The sequence below is a fragment of the Mustela putorius genome, unplaced genomic scaffold (genome assembly GCF_011764305.1).
Source record: "Mustela putorius furo isolate JIRA1106 unplaced genomic scaffold, ASM1176430v1.1 tig00001472_pilon_pilon_pilon, whole genome shotgun sequence".
NCBI lineage: Eukaryota > Metazoa > Chordata > Mammalia > Carnivora > Mustelidae > Mustela > Mustela putorius.
Genome location: NW_025421756.1, coordinates 653,829 through 676,194, shown reverse-complemented (window position 1 = coordinate 676,194; position 22,366 = coordinate 653,829). Strand labels below are relative to the sequence as shown.

The 22,366-nt window shown below is 36.1% G+C and overlaps 1 protein-coding gene across 9 annotated transcripts in view; it reads right to left on the bottom strand.

Moving 5' to 3' along the window:
- Window positions 1-4,372: 4,372 nt before the first annotated feature.
- Window positions 4,373-22,366, bottom strand: part of ARHGEF9 (Cdc42 guanine nucleotide exchange factor 9) — a 197,314-nt gene continuing 179,320 nt past the window's right edge. For 8 of the 9 annotated variants that reach the window (XM_004781252.3, XM_004781258.3, XM_004781257.3 and 5 more), the window contains one exon: window positions 4,373-4,650. In XM_004781252.3, the coding sequence (XP_004781309.1) occupies window positions 4,469-4,650 (182 nt within the window). In that variant the 3' untranslated portion in view covers window positions 4,373-4,468. Of the gene's footprint in view, window positions 4,651-19,705; window positions 21,821-22,366 lie in introns of those variants that run through there. The other variant, XM_045087793.1, reaches the window with a different exon arrangement.

Here is a 22,366-nt window from a genome sequence, read left to right as displayed (position 1 = left end):
AATATTCATACCAGAGGCAGTCCTCTTGCTCTGCAGGGCATAATTGAAATTCACCTTTGGAAGCTGATGAAGCTGAGAACTGGCAAGATGGAAAATGGATGTCTGAGAACTGAGTGTTCTGAATTTGCTGAAAAAAGATTACAGACCCCATGGAAAAGAGAAAAAGTGGGGACAGTAGAAAAAGAGGTTAAATTGTGAGAGAGCCAATAAACAGAGAAAGTGCAAAATTTATTGAGGGAGATGTTTTAATAATTACATTCTCCATATTCATGATTAGGGACATCCCTTAGTCCTAATAGACAGGGCTCACACCCTAACCCAGAGGCACAATATCTGCTCTTCCTCCTAACTCTGTAGCTTAGAACAATTACCTGGTCCCTTTCAGTACACAAGCATTTTATTAGAGTTAGTGTTTAGTCACTCTGGAAACAGGCAGGTGAGGCAGTGTCAGAACAAACCCACTATTGTATCTCTGATGGGCAAGATAAGACACTACATGTGAGCCTTGCAGGCAGCAAGGAGCATTGACTTGCAGACAACTCTATGATGAATACAACAGTAAGGTCACTACACTCACTTTGGGGGGTGGATAAGGAATGTTTCTACCTCTAAGAAGACAGAACCAGGATATGATATGGCTTCTGGCTAGATTCATGCTAATCTTCTTGTATCGTTCCAATTTTAGTATATGTGCTGCTGAAGCGAGCACTTCTGGCTAGATTCAAAAAAAGAACCAAAACAAACAAAGAAAAAGAGAAAAATAAATTAAAAAAACCCACAGACTCTTAAATAACAGAGAACAAACTGATAGCTTCTGAAAAGAAGGGTTAGGGGAATGGGTGAAAGAGATAAAGGGAATTATGAGTTACTTATTGAGATTGGCATTGAGTAATGTATAGAATTGTTGAATCACTAAATTGTAATAAGTTGTATATTAGTTGAAACTAATATAACACTGTACGTTAATTATACTTCAAATAAATAAATAAATAAATAAATAAATAAATAAAAGCAGCTTTTAAGCTCCCATGAGTGCCCAGGGCAGGTACTGGATTTGTAGCTGCAAGGAAAAGGAATGGGGTCAGTAATGGGCTCTCAAGTCTTATCAAAGGGACAGGTGACATGAAGAACTGTCCCATGTATAAAGACACTCTAAGTGTCCCTGATTACATGATCAAATTTGTCTTCCAGAAAGGACATGGAAGGTCACAGGAAGCCCATGAGATGCCTGCCAACAGAACAGCAGGGCTGGCAGGCCAAGACTAGGTTGGGATAAGCTTTTCCCCATCAGGAAAATTCCCTTTATTTTGCAATTAGTGAAATGCACACACACAGGAAAGAAGACTCTGCCTAGAAGTGTCTTTTTACTTCTTTTATTGAACTCCATAAATATTTTCATAAGGCTTTGTGTCATTACAACATCATGGTTTTGTTGTTAAACATTTTTTTAAACACACAACTTTGACACTTGTTTGACGGGGTCAAACAATCAGAAGAAACGAAATAATAACTGGCAAATGCAGAGCAGCAGGGGTAATCAAAATCACTGTTACCCATCCATCCACCCCAGCCCACCCCAGCCCCAAAGCACTAAAAGATCACTATTCGGCTTCACACTAGAATTTTTAGAACTCTCTTGCTGTCCTTGGTAAATCCATTAGAGTTATACACATAGAGAGAAGAGGAAAGAGGGAGAGAGAAAGAGGAGTTAGATTTCTGTGTTAGGACCATCCTACAGCAGGGCCCATAAAACACACTAGCAAAGCCTTTTGGAGAGCAAATCCAGACCTCATTGAGTTGCGAAAAGGGGAGCTTGGGGGCCATGCACACATAGAGGAAACTACAGAGTTCTTGGGGGATAGCACTGCTGTGGGAACACAGAATAGACCTGGACCCTGATTCCAGATAACAGGGCTCCCCTTGGGGCTGTTAGACACTGGTCTGCTTCATTGCCATAGGCTGGGGGAACACTCCAACCAATGGTAAACTGATTTCTGGTTGTTTTCACAAGTTATTGGCATCTGGTGAGGCCAGCGGTTTGGGTAGATAAGAGGTGGATGGCAAGAGGTAATATTCCTGATCCTGGAGCTTTGGACACAGGTTCAGGGGAAAAGGGCATGGAGGGAGGGCAAGGGTACTTGGTTAAGAGATGTTGTAGGCCCAGGGACTTGATTAAGCATTCCCTCTTGGTTTGCTCCTAGCCCCTGGAGAAACACATCAAGGTTAAGCCTAGTGGAGAAGAATGGAAAGTAGGAAAAGAATGTATACTTAAGGGAGGCCTACACAGCCACTGAAATAATGCTCTTTTCCAGGGAAGCCATTGTAGCTTATGCACTGGATACCAGGTTCCTTGCCAAGGCAGGACTTCAGTAGCTGGATCATTTGCTGAGCAGTTGTGGCCAGTCCCGAGCCCCAGCCCTCTGCCCAGCTCAGGGTTACCCTTGGCTTACCCCACAAGTCCAATTTGAATGTGGCAGAATGAAAGCAAACAGCTTGTAATTTGATTCCCACAGAGGAATAATTCCCAGGCTAAGCAGGGCCTGGTCTGTGTCAGGAGGCATAGAGCAGCAATCAGTTCAGCCATACTTAGGGCCTCATGCAGCCATGACTGCTGCTTAGTAAGCTGAGGTCCTTTCATGATGAAGTTTTCTCCTAGGATCCAGAGCAAACTCACAATTTCTAGATTCCTCATTATAGTGGTTCTCCATAGCAGGGCCCATTCTCATTCCTTTGTACTCCATCCTCTTTGCTATTCAAGGTCTGTCAACCTGAAGGACTATGTGAGGAGGAGGAATAGGTACTCCTGCACCCAATAGGGAGCCTGCCTCTTAGTGGGAGAAGTTAATTTTGTCTAAGTATTAAAGTCTGCCAAAAATCAGCCTGAGGGTAATATCTCTACCTCAGATATTTTCTCCATAGAGAAGTCTCCCTGAGCTCCACACTTACTTGTTTCCAATGTCCTGGGATGGGTCAATGTTGGAAATAGGGCCTTCTTAGAATGAGACTAATTCTTTAACTATGCTAATAGCAGCAATTTTCCTGTGCCAGGAGAACAGGAAAATGATGGACAACAGGGAGAGGAGAAGGAAGGAATCATGAAAGACTGTTCATGCGATCTGTTAACAATGGGGGAAGTCTCACATAACTTGAGTGGTAGGAGCTGCAGGTACATATTTTGGGCTAGGGCTGCCTCTTTCCATAACCATTCCTGTTCTTTCCTTTAAGAGGTTATGGTCAGCCTTGGATCCTGTCCAGGTCAATAATTTGAAGGCAGCTGATGATCTTGGTCAGATGGGCTCTGTCTTGACCCTTCATAGGCTCCCATAAATGCTGTCTGTAATCTGAAAATGGAAGCAGGGATGACCAGGCCCCTGAAATTATTCCAGTGGGGAATCCCAACTTTAAGCTTACTTGGTACTAGAGGCAGTTGAATTCCTCCCCCAGGGCAGCAGAATCTCAGTCCCTTTGCTTCAAGTTCAGATCTTTCAGGTTAGGGGAAGGAGAGGCCTAAAAGGAACACCATAACCAAAACAGCTTGAAGAAGAAAATAACTGGTTCAAGCTAAACCCCAGATGCAAAATTGCTCATGACCCAGCAGTGCTATTATATGGGATCCCCCAGTTCTAGGAGAAGAGCCCAAATGCAGAATGTTCCTTGAACAGAAGTCTTCTCCAGAATTATTATACTGACTCTCCCTTGATTCTGTTTGGTTTTGATCCCTCTACGACATCTAAAACACAGTGAAAGCAATAGAAATATTGAGCAGTTATGTCACAGGGCACAACAGAGCATGTCTAGACTGGCATGACTGAGGACAGAAGATGCAGGGAAAAAGCTGTCTGGAGCAACTGCAGAGCTGTAGAAACACTCACAGATGGTCAGCTGAGGGAGATGAGAAAGGTGAATCTTCCCTTTACCCATTGAAAAGTAAAAGGGAAAAAAAATTACACACTCCCAAACTCTATCACATCAAAGTAAATTCAAAAGTTATCAGCATCAGTATCATCAGGAAAGAAAAAAAAATACAAACACATCTATGGTAATAATGACAAGTTAATGAATCACTCACAGGAGAGCAAAGAGTTTATCTCAATTAGAAAAGGAACACACAGAAATGTAAATTTCTGAAAATAAAGGGGAGGGAGACAGGGTAAAAACAAAACTTCTAAGAAGGGATCACATATTTAGAAGTCATTGGTACCTCTTCCTACCAACTATAGATTTCACTTCCCCAAAACAACAGAAAACTTTTTTTTTTTTGGTCCTTCTGTGTGTGTGTGTGTGTGTGTGTGTGTGTGTGTGTACTCAAGGGTCTCTGTGTGTGTATATGTGTCTCTCTATATATAAATATATATATCTGTATATATATTTATATATATATAAATTTCAACAGTGCTTCTCCAAAAAAATGTCCATCTATAAATATAATTATATTTACTTTATTTTAAAATTATCTGCCTCCCTGTAGTTATTTTTTGAAGGGAGTTAACCTGCTGAAGTTTTGCCAGAATGGTGACTGGCTGCGCTTGGGTTCGGTGAACTCAAAGACCTGTGACTGAGCGATGCCATCGGGGACCAGGTACTGGCCCTGGTTTAACGGGTCCTGCGGTGGTGGGTAGGAAGGAGGAACTGAGCGGGCAGAGTTGACACCTAGAGTAGATGGGAGAGCAAAGGGAAAGAGTATAAGTTAAGTAGCAAGGAGCTTCTCAAATTACCCAGTGACCACTTTGAACAGACAGTTAAAGGCAGCCTATATTAGAGAGTGTGAACAGGAACTGAAAATCATCCAAAGGAAGAAGTGCATTCCTTAACAGATTTTGGAACAACACACACTTTCTTTCCTGTTTACTCAGGTATCACTGAGAATCTTGTGGTGTTGTCACCAGTAGTTTTACAGATGAGGATACTGAGACCTGGGGTGAAATGTCATACCCAAGGTCATAAAGCAAAGGACAGAATCCATATTCTTTGATTTCTCAGTTCAGAGCTCTTTCTCTTTTTTAAGATTTATTTATTTATTTGAGAGAGAGAGAAAGCTAGAGTAGGGGTAAGGGGAAGGGCAGAAGGAAAGGAAGAGGAGAGAGAAACAAGCAGACTCCAAGCAGGGCAGGGAGTCCAATGCAGGTTTCAATCCCATGGCCATGAGATCATGACCTGACCCAAAACCAAGAGTTGGATGCCAACTGACTGCACCACCCAGGCTCCCCAAGAGCTCTTTTCAAGACCCCATGATCCATTATGCCAGACTTGGTCCTGCAAATCACCCAACAATTTCCATTTAATTTCAAAGGAATTTGGTTTTCTCCCCCCCTCAACTATCCCTGTGTCAAAAGAGCCTGACTTCAAAGCATGTCTTTGGTTGGAAAATGGGTTTCTAAAAGCTAAGGTAAAAGTGGTCCAGTATTCTACACCCGGGTATAGTGATGGAGCCATATTTAATATGAAAGTAGCATTGGTAAATGAGGGAGAAAGCAAAGAAGACATGATTCATGGAACACAGGTAAGACTTGGAATAGATCTGTGACCTTTCAAAGGGAAAAATTCAAAAACTGCAACTTTCATATAAGTTTTTACAAACTTCAAAATTCACATGAATAGGGGATTCCGGGGCGTGTGTGTGTTGGGAGGGGTAAATCTAAAGTTCAATCCTAACGTATATTCAGAACATAATAGCATACCGCATAGGATTCAGAATGCAACAAATACCTCTCTGTTCCTCCCAAATAGCTACCTCATCTGCTATCCAATGTGTGAAATTTCAACATTCCAACTTCTTTGTTTGCCTTTGTTTGATAACTTGATCTCATTACCTTAGAAGTAGCATCATACTAAGCCATAGTCAGCCACTGGCACTTCAATAGGAACCAATGAGTTATTTTCTAAAAGCCAGTATTATTTTGCTATGCTTGGGTTATTTTGTTTTCCAGATTTATTGAGATATAATTAATACATAAAATTCTGTAAGTTTCAGGTGTGCAATGTGCAATATCTATCTACCATCTATCTATCTATCTATCTATCTATCTATACATTACAAGATGATTACTACAATAAGGTTAGTTAGTATATCCATCATTTGACAAAATTACCTTTATTTGTGTTGAGCATTTAAGAACTATGCTCTTAGCAATTCCCAAGTTAAAACATTAACTATATTTACCACATGCTATATATTATACCCCAGAATTCTTCATCTTATAATTAAAGTTTGTGCCCTTTGACCAACAACTTGATTCTTACCCCATCTTCAGCCCCTGGAAACCACCAATCTACTTTCTATTTCTATAACTTTGTTTTTAGATTCCAATATAGGTGATATCATATAGTATTTATATTTTTCATTGTTTGTGCTTTTGGTGTCATATGCAAAAACTTGTTACTAAAACCATGTCAGGGAGTATTTTCCCTATATTTTCTTCTAGTATTTTTAATGGGGTTCAGCCTTACACTTAAGTCTTTAATTCATTTTGAGTTAATTTTTCTGAGCAGTCTATACAGATAGAGGTCTAATACATTCCTTTGCACATGAACATCCAATTTTCCCCAACACCATTTATAAAAGTCTACCCTTCCCCGCTGAGTATTCCTGACCTCCTGATAAATATTAGCTGACTATGGGTTCATGGTTCATACTTGGGATCTTGATCCTCTCCCATTAATCTATATGTCAGGTTTTATGCCAGCACCATATTGTTTTGATTACTATAACGTTGGAATGAAGTTTGAAATCAGAAAGCATGACACCACCAGTTTTGTTCATTCTCAGGATTGCTTTGGTTATTTGGGGTCTTTTTTAGTTCCATATGAATTTTATAATTTATCTACTTCTGTGAAAAATACCGTGGAATTTGAGACAGGGATTACAATATATCTACAGATGACCTTGGGTAGTAAGGGCATTTTCACAATATTAATTCTTAAAATACATGAATATGAAATATCATTCCATTTATTTGTGTTTTCTTCAATTTCTTTTATACATATGAAATAGTTTATAGTATATGGATTTTTAACCTCCTAGGTTAAATGTATTCCTAAGTACTTTATCCTATTTTGTGTTATAGCAAATGGGATTGTTACATTAATTTATCTTTTCAATGTTCATTTTTACTGAAACACATATGATTCTTGTACTTGTATTTTGCATCCTGAAACATTATTCACTTCCATTATTATTCTAGTATTCTTTTTTTTTCCAGATTGGCTTTTTAAAAAATATTATTTCTTAAAAGAGTCTTTATATTTAAAATCATGTCATCTGTCAACAGAGACAATTTTACTTCCTCTCTGACTTTCGTGCCCTTTTCTTGCCTGATTGCTCTGGGTAGGACTTCCAACAGTATGTTGAATAGAAGTGGTGAGAGTTGGCATCCTTGTCTTGTTCCTGATATTAGAGGAAAAGAGTTCAACCATTTACCATTGAGCATGATTGTTAATAGTGGCAAGCTTGTTACATAAGGCATTTATTATGTTGAAGTATATTCCTTGTATATAAATTTTATTGAGAGTTTTTAATCATGAAAATATGTTGATGTGATTTCACTTATATGTGGAATATAAGGAATAATGCAGAGGACCATAGGGCTAGGGAGGGAAGACTGAATGGGAATAAATCAGAGAAGGAGACAAACCATGAGAGACTCTTGACTCTTGGAAATAAACTGAGTGTTGCAGAAGGGGAGTGGGTGGGAGGATGCAGTAACAGGGTGATGGGCATTAAGGAGAGCATATGATGTGATGAGCACTCAATGTCATACACAACTAATGAATCATTGAATACTACATCAAAAACTAATGATGTTCTATATGTTGGCAAACTGAACTTAATAAAAAAAGAAAATATGTTGAATTTTTTCAGATGCTTTTATTGCATCTGTATAGATGTGATTTTATCTTATATTCTGCTAATGTGGTGTATCACATTTTTTGACTTGCATATATTGAATGATCCCTGCTTCCTAGAGATGAATCCCACTAGATATTAGTGTATGAACCTTTTAGTGTGCTGTTGAACTTGGTTTGCTAGTATTTTGTTGAGAATTTTTTGCATCTATATTTATCAGAAATATTGGCTTGTATTGTCTTGTATTGTTTTTATATAACATTCATGTCAGTGTAACCCCAACCTCATAAAATCAGTTTGGAAGTATTCCTTTCAAGTTTTTGGAAGAGTTTCAGAAGGACTTGTGTTAAATTCTTCTTTAAATGCTTTATGGAATTCACCAGAGAAACCATCTGGTCCTAGGTTTTTCTTTTTGGGAGGATTTTGATTACTAATTCAAAATTAGTAATTATTGGTTTGCTCAGATTTTGCTGAGTCATTATTGGTCATTATTGGTTGCTCAGATTTTGTATATCTTTTTTTTCTGTCAGTTTTATTGAGCTAAAATAGACATATTACCTTGTATATGATTAAGGTGTACAACATAATGATTTGATGCTTGATATGTTTGATACTGAAAAATGATAACCATGTTAAAGTTACTTCACATCTATCACCTCACATAGTTACATATTTTTTCTTTGGATAAGAACTAAGATCTATTCTCTTAGAAACTTTCAAATTTTCAATACAGTATTATTAACTTTAGTGACAGTGCTATATAGAACTTAATTGTTTTGTATCCTTTGACTACCTTTACTCATATCCCCCACCACATACCCCCTTTGACTACATTTACACATATTTCCCACTGCATACACCCTACATCTGGCAACCACCAATCTGTTCTGTTTCTATGAGTTTGAATTTTCTTACATCTCACATATAAATGAGATCATAGAGTATTTGTGTTTCTCTGAATTATTTCACTTAGAATAATATTCTCCAGGTTCATTCATGATGTGGCAAAAGGCAGAATTTCCTCCTTTTATGATGAATAATTTTCCGTGTGTGTGTGTGTGTGTGTGTGTGTGTGTGTGTGTACTTTATTCACATTTATTTTATCTATTTGTTTGCCCCATTTAGGGTGTTTCCATGTCTTGGCTATTGTGAATAATACTGCAATGAACATAGGGAGCAGATTTTTTTTTTTGATACAGTGATTTTATTTCCTTTAGATATATACCCCAAACTGGAATCACTGGATCATATAGTAGTTCTATTTTTTTTTTAATTTTTTTGATGAATTCCCATACTGTTTTCCATACTGGCTGTACTAACTTACATTCCTACAGTATACAAGGGTTCCTTTCTCTCCATATCCTTGTTAATACTTATTGTTTGTCTTTTTTTTAACATCTTAATTTTATTTTATTTTTTCAGTGTTCCAAGATTCATTGTTTATGTACCACATCCAGTGCTCCATGCAAGATGCGTCCTCCTTAATACCCATCACTGGACCAAACCATCCCCCCACTCCCTCCCTGCTAAAACCATCAGTTTGTTTCTCAGAGTCCACAGTCTTCATTATTCATCTCCCCTTCTGATCCCCCCTTCATTTTTCCCTTCCTTCACCCAATATCCTCCACGCCATTCCTTGTGTTCCACAAGTTAATAAAACCATATGATAATTGGCTTTCTCTGCTTGACTTATTTCATTCAGCATCATCTCCTCCAGTCCTGCCCATGTTGATACAAAAGTTTGGTTTTCATCCTTTCTGATGGCTGTGTAATATTCCATTGTATGTAAGGACCATATCTTTATTCATTCGTCTCTTGGAGGGCTTCTTGGCTCTTTCCAGTTTGGTGACTGTGGCCATTGCTGCTATGAACATTGGGGTACATATGGCCCTTATTTTCACTACATCTGTATCCTTGAGGTAAATACCCAGTAGTGCAATTGCAGGGTCATAATGTAGCTCTATTTTTAATTTTTTTGAGGAATCTCCACACTGTTTTCCAAAGTGGCTGCAACAACATGCATTCCCACCTACAGTGTAAGAGGTTCCCCTTTCTCCACATCCTCTCCAACACTTGTTTCCTGCCTTGTTAATTTTGACTATTCTAATTGGTATTGCTTGTCTTTTGATGGCCATTCTAATATGTGTGAAGAGATATCTCAATGTGCTTATTTAAATTTCCTGAAGATTAATGTAATGTTGTGTACCTTTTCATGTACTTAGTGGACATTTGAATATTTTCTTTGGAAAAGTATCTATTCAGGTCCTTTGCCTCTTTAAATTAAGTTATTCATGGGTTTTTTGCTATTGAGTAGTATAGCAAAATATTTTAATATTTTAGATATTAACCCCTTATCACATATGTAGATTGCAAATATTTTTCCCATTCTGGAGGTTGCTCTTTTATTTTGTTCATTTTTGTTGTGCCGAACCTTTAAGTGTCATGTGATCTCACTTGATTTTCTTTTGTTACTTGTGCTTTATGTGTCATGTCCAATAATTCATTGTCAAAACCAATGTCAAGAAGATTTTTCTCCCACTCAATCATTTGAGTAGTATAACATAGGGGTCTAGTTCATCCTTTTGTATCTGAGTATCTAATTTCCCTAGAGCCACTTATTGAAGAGACTGTCCTTTTTTGACTATTCTTGCCTCCCTTGTCAATTTTTACTTGAGTGTATATGCATGGGTTTATTTCTGGGATCTAAATTATTTTCTATTGGTCTGCATATCTGTATTTTTCCCAGTACTAAACTGTTCGATAATCATAGTTTTGCAATACAGCTTTTTTTAAAAAAGGTTTTATTTATTTACTTGTCAGAGAGAAAGCAGGAGATCACAAGCAGGGGGAGCTGCAGAGGGAGAGGAAGAAGCAAATTCCTCACTGAGCAGGGAGTCAGATGCGGGGCTCAGTCCCAGGACCCTGAGATCATGATATGAGCAGAAAGCAGACGCTTAACTGACTGAGCCACCCAAGCACCCCTGTAATATAGCGTGAAGTCAGAAAGTGTGATGGTTCCAGCTTTGTTCTTCCTCAAGATTGTTTTGGCTATTCAGGGTCTTTTATGGTTGCATACAAATTTTAGAATTTTTTTTTTTAATTCTATAAAAAATGTCATTTGAATCTTGATAGGAAATGCACAGAACCTATAGATGGTTTGGGGTATGCAGACTTTTTAACAATATTAATTCTTGCAATCTAGAGGCATAGGATATTTTCCATTTTTTTCATAAATGTATTAGAGTTTTCAGTGAACACATCTTTCACCTCCTTGGCTAGATTTATTCCTAAGTATCTTATCATTTTTGATACTATTATAGATGGATTGTTTTATTTTGTTTTCTGAATAATTCATTTTTGGTGTATAGATACTACTGAGTTTTGTATGTTAGTTTTGCATCCTGAAATCTTACTGAATTCATTGATTAAATCTAACAGGTTTTTTTTTTTTTTTGTAGAGTCTTTAGGATTTTCTACATATAAAATCCTTTTTTCTTCTCCTTCTTCTCCTTCTCCTTCTTCTTTTTTTTCCGTGAGTGCCAACTCCAGTCCTTTAGTAGTCCATGCCACTGCTCCTTAGGTCTGAGCCCCTAAGCCCTGATTTGCTCTCTGGCTTTTCCCACAGAGTTCCCTCCAATTCCTGTCCAGACCTTCTGCCAGCCCTGCTGTTCCCTAGCTTTCTTCTTCCCCAGTGAAGGATCTATAGTTTAATTATGCTTGAGCACTATACTATTCTGTTCTCCTTGCTATAAAACTTCTGACTAATTTAGCTCTCTTGTGTTAATCTGCCAGATGTGGAATATATTTCCCACCAACCTTGCCCTTTATTTCTTTACCTTCTGAAACCTATATGCCTTCCCTGAGTCTTCAAACTAAAATCAGAGCTATAAATGACACCATGCCAGGCATAATGAAGCTTAATCTCTGTTCAAAACATTTATTCATACTGTATTCTAAATGTTCACTTTTGTGTGCTAAAGATTTTACCAGTAGCAACAAGTCATTAGACAAATAAGTATCAAGTGCAAATCAAGCTAGACCAGTCAATAGTCCCATTCAAAATGACTGGTTGGAACAGATAAATACAAAGTAGAAAGTGGAAAGGAAGTTCCTTCTAATTAGGAAATAAGGTTTTATATGACCTCTCCATCAATATGTTTTATCTTTCTTTTTATCTTCTATGAATTAAGAAATTAATAAGTATCCAGAAAATGGGGAGGTGAAAAATCAAATCAAATTCATCTTGTATAGTTAATCTAATTTCCAGTCTAGGCCAGTTATGATTCTCAAACTTGAACCTGTATCAGAATCACGCATCATAGGTCTGAGGAAGAGCCTGATAATTTGTGCTTATAGTACATTCTTACATGTTACTGATGATGTTGGAGTAAGGACCGCACTCTGAAATCAGGACGTGAGTCCTCCTGCTTTGTTCTTCCTTTTCAAGACTGTTTTAGACATTCTGGTTCCCTTGCAATTCCATATGAATTTTAAAATCAGCTTGTCAGTTTTTCTGAAGAACATATGCAGATGGCCAACAGACACATTAAGAGATGCTCAACATCACTAATCATCAGGGAAATGCAAATAAAAACCACTATGAGATATCACCTTACAGCTGTCAGGATGGCTAAAATAAAAAAGACAAAAACAAGCGCTGATGAGGATGTAGAGAAAAAGGAACCCTTGTGCCCTGTTGATAGAAATGTAAATTGATGCAGTGACTGTGGAAAACAGTACGGAATGTCCTCAAAAAATTCAAAACAGAAATATTATATTACCCAATAATTGGATGTTAAACCAATGGAAAAAAAACACTAATTCAAAAAGATATATGCATACATCCCTATGTTTAGTGCAATAGTATTTACAATATCCAAGATTGGGAAGCAACCTAAATGTCCATCAGTAGAAGAATGGATAAAGAAGATGTATATAAATTTATATATAACTTTATATTTATATCTTCTTTAATAACTTTAATATAAATATAAAGTTCTATATAACTTTATATACATCTTCTTTAATAACTTTAATATAAATATAAAGTTATATATAACTTTATATATATCTTCTTTATCCATTCTTCTACTGATGGACACTTAGGTTGCTTCCCATGTTATTTTTTTTTTTTTTTGCCCATGTTATTGCAAATGACAAGATCTCATCGATTTTTATGGTTGTGTAATATGGAATATTATACAATCATAAAAGTGGATGAGATCTTGTCATTTGCAATAACATGGGTAAACCTAGAGGGTATTGGGCTAAGTGAATTAAATCAGACTGGGAAAGACAAATGTCATACGATTTAACTCTTATGTGGAATCTGAAAACAAACCAAATGAGCAAACAAACAAAAAGCAGATTCAGACCTGTAAATACAGAGAAATGATGGTTGTCAGAAGAAAGTGGGGTAGGCAACTGCATAAAGGGAAGTGGGAGATACAGCATTCCAGTTATGGAAAGAACAAATCATGACATAGAATAATGAATACAGTAAATTATATTATAATAGAATTGTATGGTGACAGGTGGCAGCTACACTTGTGGTGAGCACAACATAATGTATAGAGAAATTGAATCACTGTGTTATACACCTGAAATGAATGTAACATTGTGTGTGAACAATACTCAAAAAATAAACTAAAAATAATCAGGTGGTCAGTCTCTACAAAGAAGTTGACTGTAATTGAGAGATTATTTTGAATCTATAGATCAATTTGCAGAATATTGCCATTTTAGCAACATTAAGTCTTATAATTCATGAACACAGAATGTTTTGCTATACAGAACTTTTAAAATATCTTTTAACAATGTCTTTTAGTGTGCAGAGAATAAGTCTTATACCTGTTTTATTAAATTTATTGCTAAATATTTTGTTAATACTATAAATGGATTTTCTTAATTTCAATATTTTTAATGTGTATAGAAATAAAATTAATTTTTATATATTGCTGAATTCATTAATTAAGTCTAATAGTGATGTGTGTGTGTGTGTGTGTATGTGTGTTCTGTAGGGTTTTCTATATGTAAGATTGTGTTATTTGCAAATAGAGGTACATTTTACCTCTTCCTTTCCAAACTGAATACCTTTTATTTCTGCTTCTTGCCTTATTGCCTTGGCCAGAACCCCCAGAACAATAGTGAATAGAGGTGAGGAGACTGGGCATCATTGCCTTGTTCCCGATCTTAGCGGAAAAAACATCAGTCTCTCATCACTAAGCATGGTGTTAGCTGTGGGTGTTTTATAGATGCTCTTAAATACATAAAATCTTGTCATCATAAAACAGAATCAATTTTACTTCCTCCTTTCTGATTTGGATACAGTTTCCTTCTTTCTCTTGCATGACCGCTCTCTGATTAAGACGTCTAGTATTACAGTGGAAAAAAGACAGTCTCTTCAATAAATGGTGCTGGGAAAACTGGGCAGCTATATGTAGAAGAATGAAACTCAACCATTCTCTTACACCGTACACAAAGATAAACTCTAAATAGATAAAAGACCTCAATGTGAGACAGGAATCCATCAGAATCCTAGAGGAGAACATAAGCAGTAATCTCTTCTATATCAGCCACAGCAACTTCTTTCAAGATATGTCTCCAAAGGCAAAGGAAACAAAAGGGAAAATAAACTTTTGGGACTTCATCAAAATCAAAAGCTTCTGCACAGTAAAGGAAACAGTCAAGAAAACAAAGAGGCAACCCACGGAATGGGAGAAGATATTTGCAAATGACAGTACAGACAAAAGGTTGATATCCAGGATCTATAAAGAACTCCTGAAACTCAACACACACAAAACAGACAATCATATCAAAAAATGGGCAGAAGATATGAACAGACCCTTCTCCAATGAAGACATACAAATGGCTATCAGACACATGAAAAAATGTTCATCATCACTAGCCCTCAGGGAGATTCAAATTAAAACCACATTGAGATATCACCTTATACCAGTTAGAATGGCCAAAATTAGCAAGACAGGAAACAGCATGTGTTGAAGGGGATATGGAGAAAGGGGAACCCTCTTACACTGTTGGTGGGAATGCAAGTTGGTGCAGCCTCTTTGGAGAACAATGTGGAGATTCTTCAAGAAATTAAAAATAGAACTTCCCTATAACCCTGCCATTGCACTCCTGGGTATTTACCCCAAAGATACAGATGTCGTGAAAAGAAGGGCCATCTGTACCTCAATGTTTATAGCAGTCATGGCCACAGTCACCAAACTGTGGGAAGAACCAAGATGCCCTTCAGTGGACAAATGGATAAGGAATATGTGGTCCGTATACTCTATGGAGTATTATGCCTCCATCAGAAAGGATGAATACCCAACTTTTGTAAGCAACATGGATGGGACTGGAAAAGATTATGTTGAGTGAAATAAGTCAAGCAGAAAGAGTCAATTATCATATGGTTTCACTTATTTGTGGAGCATAACAAATATCATGGAGGACAAGGGGAGTTAGAGAGGAGAAGGGAGTTGGGGGAAATTGGAAGGGGAGGTGAACCATGAGAGACTATGGACTCTGCAAAACAATCTGAGGGGTTTGAAGCAGCGTGGGGTAGGAGGTTGGGGGAACCAGGTGGTGGGTATCAGAGAGGGCACGGATTGCATGGAGCATTGGATGTGGTGCAAAAAATAATGATTATTGTAATGCTGAAAATAAAAAAAATTAAAAAAAGACGTAGTATTATGTTGCATAGGACTAGTGAGATAGGGCACAACTGTGTTCTTATATTAGAAAAATAGTTTCCAAACTTTCACCATTAAATATGATGTTGGCTGTGGATTTGCCATGTATTGTCTGTATTATGTTGACATAGCTCCTTCTATACCTAATTTGATGAGAGTTTTTATCATGAAAGTATATGCTTTTTCAGAATCTATTGAGATGATTAAATGATTTTTATCTTCCTATTAATGTGTTGTATTAATATCTTGCACCTCAATAATGAATCCCACTTGATGATGCTGTATGATCCTTTTAATGTGCTATTCTATTTGGTTAGCTAGCATTTTGCTAAGAAATTTTGCATTAGGAATATTATCCTTTGGGTTTCTTTTCTTATACAGTCCTTATTCGGATTTGGTATTAGTGTAATGCTGGCCTCATAAAATGAGTTTGGGGGTATTCCCTTCTTTTCAATTTTTTTTGAAGAGTTTGAGAAGGATCAACATTCTTTAAATTCTTTGTACGATCCACCAGAGAAACTATCTCTTCTTGGACTTTTCTTTGTTGGAAGGTTTCTGCTTACTAATTCAATCTTTTTTGCTCATTTTTAATATGTTCTTTCTTTGTAATTCAATCTTGATACATTGTATTTTTTTGAAATTATTCATTTCTTCTAGGTCATCAAATTTGTTAGTATGTACTTGTTCACAGAATCACTCTCATGATTCCATTTCTGTGGTATCATATGTAATATCTGATTAATTTCTGATTTTATTTCTCTCCCTCTTTCCTAGTCTAGCTAAAGTTTTGTCAATTTTGTTTATCTTTATGTAAACAAACTCTTGATTTAATTGATCTTTTCTACTGTTTTTCTGGTCTCTACTTCTCCTCTGATCTTTGTTATTTCCTTTTTCCTGCCAACATTGGACTTAAACTTTCTTCTTTTGCTTGTTCCTTGAAGTGTAAATTTACGTTATTTGATTTTTTTCTTTGTGCAAACACTATGACCATTAGCTTCCCTGCTGGAACTGATTTTGCTACATCCAATAACTTGGTTTTTTGTGTTCTCTTTTACATTTATCTCAAGATTTTTTTTAAATTTCCCTTTTGATTTCTTCTTTAACTCATTGGTTGTTCAGGAGTGTGTTGTTTAATTTCCACATATTTGTGAACTTTCCAGTTTTCCTTCTATTGATTTCTAGTTTCACACCATTGTGGTTGCGTGATACTTGATCTAATTTCAGTCTTCTTAAATTTGTAAGACTTGTTTTGTGACCTAACACAAACTATTGTAGAGCATGTTTCACTTGTCTTGAGAAAATAGCTGCTGCTATATGTCTCTTAGGTCCATTTGGTCTAAATATATTTCCAATTCAATGTTTTCTTAATCATTTTTTGTCTAGGTGATCTATCAACTGTTGCTATTATTATATTTTTATTTCTTCCTTCAGATATGTTAGTATTTGCTCAATTTATTTAGGTGCTCCATATTGGGTACATATATAGTTACAATTTATATATTCATGTTCTGGGTACATACATATTATATCTTGATGAATCAACCCTTTATCATTGTATAATGACCTTCTTTGTCTCTTGTGATTTTTTTACTTATAGTCTATTTATCTGTTATAAGGATCAGATAAATACCCTTGCTCTATTTTTGGTTTTCACTTGTGTGGAATATCTTTTTCCACCCCTTAACTTTGAGGCTATGTGTATCCTTAAAGATGAACTTAGTCCTTTGTAGGCAGTGTGTAGTTTTGTCTGTTTTTTCTTTTATCTATTCAGCCATTCTATGCACATTGATAAGACAATTGAATCCATTTACATGCTGGGGGGTGTGGGCAAATGGGTTAAATGGGTGATGGGCATTAAAGAAGGCACTTATTGGAATGAGCACTGGGTGTTATAGGTAAGTGATGAATCACTAAATTTTACTCTTTTCTAAATTATTTTTATTAACATATAATGTATTCTTTGCCCCAGGGTTATAGGTCTGATTCACCAGGCTTACACATTTCACAGCACTCACCATAGCACATACCCTCCCCAATGTCCATAAACCAACCACCCTAAATTTTACTCTTGAAACCAGTACTACACTACATGCTAACTAACTTGAATTTAAATTAAAAAATAAATAAATAAATAAACTAGAGGGGTGCCTGGGTGGCTCAGTGGGTTAAAGCCTCTGCCTTTGGCTCAGGTCATGATCCCAGGGTCCTGGGATTAAGCCCCACATTGGGCTCTCTGCTCAGCAGGGAGTCTGCTTCCTTTCCTCTCTCTCTGCCTACTTGTGATCTCTGTCAAATAAATAAATAAAATCTTTTAAAAAAACCTAGAAAAATAATAAAGTAATTATTGATAGGTAAGGACTTACTATTGTCATCATATTAATTACTTTCTGTTTTGCAATTTTTTTTGTTCTTTTCTTCCTCTCTTCCTATCTTTCTTTATGAATCAATGGTTTTCCTAACTGGTATGATTCGATTAACCTCTTTTGTGTGTGTGTATCTGCTGTTAAGTGCTTCCTTTATTGTTACAATGAGGATTACATAAAACACCTTAGAGTTACAACAGTCCATTTTATGCTGATAACAAACTAACTTTGGATACATAATAAAACTACCATTTTACTCCCCAACCCCACATACTGTGTTTTTGATGCCACAATTTACATCTTTTTATTGTTATTCATTAATAAATTATTATAGTTACAGTTATTTTTAATCACTTTAATCATTTCATACTTTATCCTTATAAATATAAATATAATTAATTAACACACCTCAATATTAGAGTATATTAATTAGAGTATTCTGAATAAAATACTTTCTTTACCTGTGTGTTTTATGTTCATGTTACTACTCAGGACCCTTAAATTTCACCTGAAAAATTCCTTTCAGCATTTCTTGTAAGATAAGTCTAGTAGTAATGAACTCTCTCTCTCTCAATATCCAGCTCTCACTCTCTCTCAATCTCTCCTTCTCTCTGGGAAAGTCTTTCTCTCTCTTCATGTCTAAACTTCCCTGGTTATAGTATTCTTGGTTGACAATTTTCTTTTTTAAGAACTTTGAAAGAACATCCCACTCTCTCCTAGTCTGCTAAGTTCCTGCTGAGAAATCTTTGAATAGTCTTATGTGGGTTCCCTTGTATATGAGGATTTTTTCTCTTGCTGCTTTTAATCTTTTCTCTTTGTCTTTGATTTTTGACAGTTTTATAGTGTATCTTGAAGAGCATTTGGGTTGAAATTGTTTGGAAACCAGTGAACTTCGTGAAGCTGAATATTCAAATACCCAACCAGAATTGGAAATTCCTCAGTTGTTACTTCTTTAAACAAGCTTTCTCCCTCTTTTCTTCTCCTGGGAGTCCAATATTTTATGGAATGCTTCTCTTAATCTTATCCCATAACTCACATCAGCTTTTTTCACTTTTTAAAATTCTTTTTTCTTTGTTCTACTCTGGACGATTTCAAATGACCTTTGACTCCAGAAATTCTTTCTTCTGCTTGTTTGAATTTGTTGTCGAGGTTCTCTATTGCATTTTTTTTCCCATTTCATTCATTGTATTCTTCAGCTTTATAATTTCTGTTTGGTTCTTATAAATTTTAGTCTCTGTTAATTTTCTTGTTTTGTGTACTGTTTTCCTGAATTTGTTGAATTGTCTCTCTATGCTTTCTTGTAGCACACTGAACTTCCTTTAAAAACTATTTTGAAATGTTTACTGGAAAAAATTGCATATCTCCATATCTTTGGGGGGTTCATTTATTTAAAAATGTGTTCCTTTGGTAATATCAAGTTTCCTTAAATTTTCATGTTTCTTGTAGTCTTGGGTTGCTGTCTTTGCATTTGAAAAAGCATTCACTTCCTTTAGTCTTTATTGACTGATCTCTTTTTCTATGCATCTAATCAAGGTTATTTGTGGGTTTCTTTGTTTGTTTGTTTTTCTCCATGAGTAGTCTGGAACTTTTCTGCTGGACTTCTGAACTTTCACAAAAGCACACTCATCTATGGGTGATTGTCAAAATCAATTTTTTTTTTTAGGGGGAAGACAGTAGAAAATTATTCTGCCATTTTGATGATGTCCTCTAACAGGCAATTTTTAAAAGTGGTGAGTGTCAGAAATATGAGTGTACTGGGTGCCAACAAATGATATGAGAATACTAGGGAGAAAGTCTGGGAAGTGTTCATTTTAATTTCTCAATTAAGCTTTTTATTTTGAAAGTATCACAGGTTTACATGCAGTTGTAAGAAACAGTACAGAGATATGCTTTGTAGCCTATGCTCAGTTTCTTCCATGAGAGAGAAGAGATAGGACATTTCTGTATCAGGAAATCACTAGTTACTCTTCCATAACCACACTTCTCTCCTGACCTCTCCACTCCCCCTTAACCATTAGCAATCACTAATCTGTTCCCCATTAGTAAATGACAATGTTTCAAGAATGTTACATAAATGGAGTCATACCATATGAGACTTTTGGGGATTGGCTTTTCTCACTTAGTGTAATTCTTTGGATAGTCACCCAAGTTGCTGCATATAGCAATAGCTGGCTCATTTTTATTCATGAGTAATATTCCATGGCATGGATATTCCATAATTACTCACCCACTGAAAGACATCTGTGATCTTTTCAGATTGGGCTATCATGAACAAAGCTGCTATAAATATTTGTTTAGAGGTGTTTTTTTTTTTCCTCCAAGATTTTATTTAAATTCAAATTATTTAACATATAGAGGTGTTTTTTGTTTGTTTGTTTGTTGTTCTGTTTTGTTTAGTAAAAGTAATTTTTCATTTCTCTGGGACAACTACCCAGGTATACTTTCTGGGTTATATGGTAGTGGTATGTTTTGTGTCTTAAGAAACCATCATACTATTTTCCAGAGTGGCTGTACCATTTAGCATTCTCACCAGCAAGGTATAAATGATTGAGCTTCTCTAAAACTTTGCCAGCATTTGGTGTTGTCACTATTTTTTATTTTAGCCCTTTTAAGAGGTATATAGTAGCATCTCATTGCGGTTTTCATTTGCATTTCTCCAATGACTTATAATGTTGAACATCTTTTCATATGCTTAACTATCATCCATATAATCCTCTACAGTAAAATATCCATCTTTTGCCCATTTTCTAATTGGAGTGTGTTTTTTTTTTAACTGCTGAGTTTTGATAGTTTTTTATATATTCTAGATAATAGTGTTTTTCTCAGATACATGGTTTGCAAATATTTTTCCTAGCCTATAACTTGTCTTTTCCTCCTCTTCATGTGATCTTTCATAGAGGAAAAATGTCTATTTTGATGAGGTCCATTTTATCAATTTTTAATTTCATGGTTCAAGCTTTTGGTATGAAGTCTAAGAACTTCTTTGCATAGCACTAGATGAAGATTTTCTCCTTAAAAAAAAAGTTTTGTAGCTTTAAATTTAAGCCCATTATGTATTTTGAGTTCATTTTTGTAAGGTATGAGTTTAGGTTGAAGTTTATTTTTGATCTATGGCTGAGGCAGCATCTGTTAAAAAGACTACCCTTCCTCCACTAAATTTCTTCTACATCTTTATCAAAAATTACTTGGGTATATTTGTATAGGTCTATTTCTGGTTTCTTTGTTCTCTTCCACTAATACAATATGTCTATCCTTCTCCCAATACCACACTGTCTTGGTTATTGTACCCATATAATTTGTGTCAAAATCAGTATAGACTGAGCACCCCAACTTTACTCTTCTTTTTCAAGATTATTTTAGTTACTTTAGGATGTTCATTCGATTTTTGAAATGGTCCTATAGCCTGTGGAGATGGGATCTTTGCTCATGGTCCTATGTAGCTCCATGATGGCAGACTGAAATAGGTTGATAGACTAGGAATTAGTATTAAAATTCCAATATGTTATACATCAGTCTTAAAACTAAGACAGTATAAAAGGTAAACATAAAATGCCTTCCTTGGAGCTAGGCTTTGTCCTCTTTGCTTATCTTACAGATAGACTTCCTCTCCTCCAGAGGAGTTGATAAGGACCCATGGCATTATGGATGAGGTCAGAAGAGAACACTAGAATAATTTCCTATCCAATTACATCTGCCTTAGAGAAATCTTAACAACAATGTTCCCATCACTTCCAGGAAGCGGTCACTGTAAGGGTTAAAGAAACTGGCTTTTATGGGTATCCGGAAGAATTCCCTTCTTGTTCTTCATATGTATAAAACTATTGAATTCCTAGGTTTGACAATTGTTTCCACATGTGTAGTTACCTCGAGTCTCAAAATATATCAGTCATTATAGTCCTGGACTAGGCGAGTCTTGAAAACTAGAAATAGAAATGAAGAAGGATATTTGTAGGAATTTTGCAAGGTTTGAAAATAAATGAGTTTGAAAACTTTAGAATCGTTTAAGGTGGAAAGTTGCCCATGTGAACCAATGTTTAGATACTGGAGAGTAAGAGAGAACCTGAAAGGAATAGTCTTGTGACTAGACAGGTAGAAAAGGAACCTGACACAAAAGCTTGGTATGAGTGAGCTGGATTATTTTACAATTTGTTGTTTTATGGTTGTTCTTGTGCTTTAAGAGTTCATAGTGAAAGCAAACAAACAAACCAAAAAATAAACAACAAACACACACACACACACACGCACACACAAACAGCCAGCCTCAGATAGGCTTGAGGGAATCTGAATTGAGGTAAATGGGTCCCATCCCATCATGAATGCCACTGTGGTGAGGACGGTGGAGGGGATCAGAGTAAGAGAAGTTCAAGGTTTAAGAGCCTCCAGGAAACAGGAAGCTATTAACACAGTAGCCTCTTTATAGCTTGAGGATTCCCCAACTGACTGGGATTCTGTTCTGCTTATATCTA